Here is a 7,382-nt window from a genome sequence, read left to right on the forward strand (position 1 = left end):
GGGGAGGGGGAGTGGGTCAGGACCAATGACCCCCTCCCCCAGATCCACCAATATGAATTGCGAGAAAATGTAAATCGGTCGGGTACTGGATAAACATTCTCTTTCCCATCCTTCTCCTCCTTTTTCCCTCCTCCTTTTTTGGCATTTCAGATCATACAAAAATCTCCAGACATTATATATTTTTTACCAAAAAGTGGGGGCCCCCGGCCCCCCGCTTCCGCCGGCCATGTAGTATTCCAACTCACTAAAGGTAATCCTAAAGCAGTGCCTGTCCATCCGTGGGAGTACCCGAATGAACGATGGGAACGCATTCATATTGACTTTGCATGACCTTTTGAAGGCTGCATGTTTCTACTTGCAGTGGACGCCTATTCTAAATGGCCAGAGATCATCAGAATGAAATCGACTAAAGCTGCTAAAACCATTGAGGTTTTACGAGACATCTTTGCCAGGAATGGAATTCCTAGATGTGTGGTTTCTGAAAATGGGCCACAGTTTGTGTCCGATCACTTTAATAAGTTCATGAAAGCTAATGGCATCCGTCACGTCATCACCGTACCATCCACGAACAAACAGGCTCGCTGAGCGGTTAGTTCAAACATTCAAGCAGAGTATGAGAGTGTCGAGGCTCTGGAAGCATCGACAAGCGCTTGAGCAACTTCTTACTATATTATCGCATTACACCGCACATTACTATAAATGTCACACCTTGCCAGCTATTTATGGGCTGTGATCTTAGAACGAGGCTGAGTCTAATAAAGCCAAACCTAAGTCAGTCAGTAAGACAGGCAGCAGAAGATTACGCGTCAAAAGGAAGCTGCTCGTCAGTTTTGCGATGGAAGGATGGTCAGGGACTATCGAAATAACACTTAAAAATGGTCACTTGGTACAATCGTTGCCCAAACAGGTCCCCTGTCATACAAGGTGGGCATTGATGGTGAAGTGTGGAGGCGTCACATCGTTCAGTTACACGATACATTGTTACAGAGTGACATTACAGAAGATTCAATCGTTGAGGCATGTATCACTGACACTGAAGCAGTACCGGTTAATAAGCGAACCAGGATAGCGACGCACAGAGCCCAGATAACGCACGATGCGTACAACAGAGAGTCAATTGCCCTAAGCGTAATATTAAACCACCAAGAAGACTCATTGAGGAAATATGAGGGTGGAACTTTGTTTGGAAACAAATGAGGACAGTTTGGACATCGAGACACCATGTCGCAGACGACTTCTCTCGGTGTGGTTGTTCACTGTGTTGAATAAAGTTAGTTGGGTGTGGTGCATTTTGGACTGCCTTAATTTTGTCCTGGGTTTTATGTAGAACATGCGTGTCGATTTCATGTCCACAAAATACGACTTTCTTCTTGAAAAACTGACATTTCTTCTCATTAAGCAGGAAGCCACATTCATGGAGAACTCTGAATACTCTCTCTAGATTCTTAAGGTGCTCCACATCACCCCGACCTGTAACTAATGTATCATGTCATCAAACTCATCCAGATGCTAAACAGGCGTTGATGAGTAACTTAATAGAGATTTAGATCTAACACACACACTGTACTCTGGGGATTCCCTAGAGAATTTGTTCTATTGTCCGCTGCCAGATTGCAGGGGCAGAAGCCACACCAAATGCTAATCGGTTTATTCTGTAAAGTCCTTTGTGTGTATTAAGGGTAAGTAGCTTGCTTGATTCCTCATTCATTACCATATGCAGGTAGGCTTGTCTTAAATCAAGCTTACTGAACTTTTGGCCACCTAGCGTGGCAAACACATCTTCAATTTTGGGTAGTGGGTAATTAAAATGTTCTACCTTCAAGTTTGCATTAACAGTCACTTTAAAATCTCCACATAATCTGATGCCTCCATTTTTTTAAGTGCAGGCATAATGGGTGTAGCCCAGTCACTGAAGGTGATATTTTTTTCTATCGTTTTAGATTCTCTAGTTTCGCCTCAACTTTCGGTCGTAGAGCATACAGCACTTGCCTAGCTTTGAGAAACAATAGGTTTTCTTTAAGGATCACATTCCCTTTTATACCTTTCAATTCGGCAATTCCATCTTTGAATAATGCACTATACTCTTGGGTTAATGCTTCCAACTTTGTATCTGTACTGATATCTGGGTTTTCTTCTGACAATGCTAGAATATTTTGCCAATCCAACCTAATGTGTCAGCCATTCGCATCCAAACAAAGGCTGTCTACCATGTTTAACAACGTACAGACGCCCATAGTGCTCTTTACCTTGATAATTAATGTTTACGTTTAATACTCCATCTGGTGTTACTTCTTCCCCGTTTAAGTTCTTAGTCTTATCTGGGATTCTTGTATTTTCAAATGCTAAAACATGCGATGATAATCTACTGTTGAGATGACAGATACCGCTGATCCGGTATCTACTTCCATGCGTAATGGGATATCATTAATACGTGGAGTTGCCCATATAGCGCTGACTTTACCTGGCCATCGTCCTTCAGTTCCCAACATTCCAACATATGGAATTTCAATAATGTTAGTACTAGAAAATAACAACGTATTAATACTTTAAAAATCTTACGTAATAAGTATGTAATTCTTAAACCTGATAAAGGAAATGGTGTTGCGATAATGAAGAAAACTGATTACATCACATCTATGACGAACTTGTTTTCTGATTCAGCTAGTTTAAGAAACTATCTAACTGTTCATTAACCACGCAGCTTAACTCCTTACAAACCTACCTCCGGACACTATTTAATAGAAATGAACTAACTGAAACTGAATACAAAGAAATTCGTCCAGTATCAACCATGCCTGCTGGAGCTCATGGACTACCTAAATTACATAAAGATTTTGATAATATTCCACCCCTAAGACCTATTATTGACACGACCGGTACTTGTTATTATTCAGTAGCTAAGTTCTTATCAAACTTATTAGGCCCTCTAACGGTTAATGATTTTGTTCTTAAAGATTCTTTTGATGCTGCTGACCGCATTAAAGCTATACCAAACAATTTATATAATTTAGGTTACCGATTTGTATCTTTTGATGTTGAATCTCTGTTTACAAATGTTCCCCTTACTAAGGTAGTTAATATAATTCTTGATAGGGTTTACAATAAGACTCTGATATCTACTAACCTTAAGAAAAATTCGCTAAGGAAACTACTTAGAGAATGCTGTACTAAAACTGTATTTACGTGTAATAACAAATTTTATAAACAAACTGATGGTGTCTCAATGGGTTCGCCTCTTGGCCCAGTTTTAGCTAATATTTTAATGACTGAACTAGAAGAGTCTATTGTTCCTAAACTTATTGAATCAGGTACTATTAAGTTTTATACTCGTTTTGTTGACGACACGCTAGTATTAGGTAAGCCCAATGATTTCCCGCAAATTCTAAGCTACTTCAATGCTTTTCGTAGACAGATAAATTTTACTTTTGAATCATTTGAAAACAGTGACACAGTACACTTTCTGGATTTACAATTTAACAACAGTGTAGAAAGCATGAGCATATATCGTAAAAATACACATACAGGTCAATATGTCCATTATGATAGCTTTGCTCCATGGAACCATAAGATCTCCTGGATTCGTAGTTTAGTTTCTAGAGCCCACAGATTGTGTACTCCTGATAAACTTCAAACAGAGCTTAGTAACATCAGGAAGTTTATGTCTTGGAATGGGTACCCTTTAAAAGTTGTACTTAATAAATTAAATGAACCTAAATGTATACATAGGCCTACTGATGATAGCTTGATTAAGATTTGGGTTAGATTGCCTTATCTAGGAAAACCAGGTGAGTCCATTTTACGTAGATGTTTAAATAAGGTAAAGAAACACTTAATTAAAGAGGTAAAATTCATAACTTTATGGCAGTATATAAATGTTTCTCATTTTATATCTACTAAGGATCAAACCCCTAAGTAGTACAGAAGTTCTGTTTATTATTTTAAATGTCCAGGCTGCAATAGTGATTATATTGGTAAGACAGATAGGTGCTTAATAACTAGACTTAAAGAACATTCTTCACGATCTGATAGTGTTATATTTGATCATGTTAAAAACTGTGAGGCATTCCAATTTGTTTTAGGATTGCAGGGTATACTTGAAAATGATAATGTCGTCTGTAATGTAAGTAATGAATTAGGTTTAATATTTTCTAGTACTAGCATTATTGACAGCTCCCGAAACTGGTCTCTCCTATTGTTTAAAGAAGCGTTCGCTATAAGTAGACTACACCCTTTGCTTAACAATGGGTTTAGAGCTTCAAAAGAGCTTTCTTTGTTTTTGTAGGTATCTTTGATCATTAGAGTAAGAATGCTTTGATCTTTTGTTTAAATCACTGCTATGTCACCTACTAGAGGTAATGTTTTGATTGGTTAAACACTTTTGGTACTAGTGCATATAAGCTTGCTAATATGGATAATTTTCCATTCCTGATGATGACATAATTAATGTTGAAATATTGAATCCCAAAACGATGGCGTGCATTTCAATACTCGGAGTATGTATTATACTTTCTAAACTTGTAATTAGTTTGAGCATGGAGCAATTTTTTTCTTATGCATGCACAAATCAAAATTTGCCCTAAAAAACAGCTAAAAAAATAGTGGTGGGGGTATATGTTTTATCGTGTATGGCTTACATTTTTTATCTAACCAAAAAAACAAACATTTCTTGCATGTTCACCAATAACTATAGGGTATACCCGCTGTGAAGCACCGTTTAGGAGCCTATTTGTTTACAAACATACCAACATGTTGTGGCCATACATCTCACTCACATATTTCACATCTGTATCATCTCAATAGTTCCATTGTGACCTAAGGTCACAAAGGAACTAATAAAATTGATGCTTTTATATTGTTGACATGCATTTTCGGTCTTGTGTACTCTTTTCTAATCACAACACATTTTTGTCATCACAATAACCTTTCCTGAGGGCAGCGACGGTGGCTCAGAAACTCCGCTCGCCAATTGGTTTATGTATTTTTTTCGGGAGTGCGGTGGTGGCGTGCAAGCGCGTGCTTTGATTTGGTTAACATCAGATCCCTCAAAGTTTCATAGTGCGTGACAAAGGAACAAGCTCAGTGTAAGACGATGAAGATTTCATTAAACAGATTTATTTAAACAAATAAAGAAACCCTAATGGTTTTATTTTAGAGATAAATATAAATCTAACAAATTTAAATTTCATTCTCCGCAAATTTCATCCGTAATCAGAGGTGGCAGAAGCATTTATTGGTTGGTACGGCGCGAGTCTCCAATAACCTCTGCCCCACCATGGTTGGAAGCTGAGGTCAGACAATTTTGTAAAATTTACACGTCTAGATACTCGGAAATAGCACTCAAGTTCTTAATTTCGTTAAATTTCTATTTATCACTTTGCTAAGGGCAGAGACCGCGCCTCCAAAACCCTGCCCTCCAATTGGTTAATTTTTTTCGGAGTGTGTTGGTGGCGTGAAACATGCTTTGAGTTTTTTCCTGGTGTAAGTTTTACGGTAACTTTAATTTTGTTTAACACTCTGGTGTGTCATCTTAATTTATAATAGAGTACTACAATGTTATGTCACGATACCACGTGTTACTACTCTGTTGCTATCGGCAACACAAAATGCGTTCAACCGATGCCATTTTCTCTATTCACAAACCATTGATCCCAATTTCTAACGTAATTATTAAGAATTTGTATCTTAATTTTTCTTTGTAAGTGTTATAATTAATGATTAAATGCGTGTTCGATAACTAATATAATGCAAGCTTTTTGTGTTTTTAGTACATTCTGATGGTAAAATATTAGACTTAAGATGCTTATTTCAGAAAGCCTATGCAGGCATTCATGCGTAATGAACGGTAACCAATGTCTGGTTGGCAACAGAGGGCACTACCTGGCGTTGTGACGACACGACTTTGGTACTCTATAATCTCCATGGCATGGCATGACAGTTCGTTTTCATGGCATCTGGTAGGCCTATGCTTGTTGTTTTGTTAACTGATTAGTTTAAGACGTTGATTTTTGTGTTTGGACTGAATAATACATTCGGAATTAGGAGAGATTCAGATTTTCGAAATATAGGTATTATTTTATGTAGTATAAAAACAATGTTTTAAATAACGAAATTGCCGAAGAAACATCGTTTTAGCGTTTGAGCGTAGTGTAATCATAGATTTATCTTGTCTAGTTTTCCAAGCATTTATTAAATAAATTTTACAGTAAGTATCAAAAATCTCTCCTACTTTATAGAACAAAATTCGAAACCAAAAATATTGTCAACAAATAGGTGGTATTTATATGTTTCCTTTCCCCTTTTGGATATTGGAAGAGCCCTTTGTTTCCTCTGTGGTATATTAAATCAGCAGTGACTTAGATTTTAGAGTTTGCTTTGCCATCTGTAGGCCTATGTGAGTGTATTATGTGATATCTTTGTTACTATTCACCAGTTTTATATCAAAGCTCAATATACCTGGGATGGGGCTATGCTTAAAAAAGTTATATCAGATATATCTACTGAATGAGGTAGATTACAACCTGTTTGATTTTGATTTTAATCTGTCACTATGCAGCCTCTTTCAATTTTATAGATACATAGGATCTCTCTAGTAATGCTATATACAGGATTGTAATATACATAGGTTTCTCTATGTTTTATACAAGTGGCTTATACAAGATTCTATTTAGTAATATTAAATTGGTTCCTCTATGTAATGCATTATGATTGCAGGCTTTCCCATAATTTTAAATGTTTAATGCAACCACTTAGAATTTGAGAGCCTTTTCTAAAGAGCTACATTAAGAAATTACAGACAAACAACACAATGAATATAATGTACTGTCAATAAAGCCTCAAATATTGCCTATATGTAGTACAAAAATGACATATGGGTTTGTTCTAGAAACTGTAAATATGTTAACTTTTGTTATCAAAATGATGAGATAAATACTGGCACATTTGACTAATGCAAAGAGAGTGGCTTCTCATCAACTGAGCACAGATGTGATTATGTTAGAAGATCAGTATCACAGGACATTAAGTGATCTTGACAGTTCCTCACTTCAACAACAACCATTACACAGGTCGAATGTACACAACACACAACTAGCGATCCTACCTTAAAGTGACACCTATTGGAGGTGCACCCAGCGTCTCGGCAGCAGCTGCTGCAGTTGCAATGGCCTTGGAATCCAGGGTCTGTCCCATAGGAAGGGTTCCAGATAAAGTAGCATTCAGCTTGCTCTCACTACTAGTAGGGTACTTAACAAATTTCAACTTGTCACTAGCAACTATGAAACATTAATGACAATTTTAAACAGGATCAGTTACCATAATCAAGGATTATGAAGCAAACATGGAATTTAAGAAAAATATCTTAAAACAAATATCACTTAAATATA

The 7,382-nt window shown here is 37.0% G+C and overlaps 1 protein-coding gene across 1 annotated transcript in view; it reads right to left on the reverse strand.

Annotated features, from left to right (window-relative positions):
* Positions 1-7,382, reverse strand: part of LOC117103468 (protein CASC1-like) — a gene marked incomplete at its 5' end in the record, with an annotated part of 68,483 nt that overhangs the window by 43,175 nt on the left and 17,926 nt on the right. The window contains 1 exon segment of the mRNA XM_033244022.1: positions 7,100-7,271. Within this exon segment, the coding sequence (XP_033099913.1) occupies positions 7,100-7,271 (172 nt within the window).

The sequence above is a fragment of the Anneissia japonica genome, unplaced genomic scaffold (assembly GCF_011630105.1).
Source record: "Anneissia japonica isolate Jap-2015-1 unplaced genomic scaffold, ASM1163010v1 scaffold287969_len279043_cov187, whole genome shotgun sequence".
Lineage (NCBI taxonomy): Eukaryota > Metazoa > Echinodermata > Crinoidea > Comatulida > Comatulidae > Anneissia > Anneissia japonica.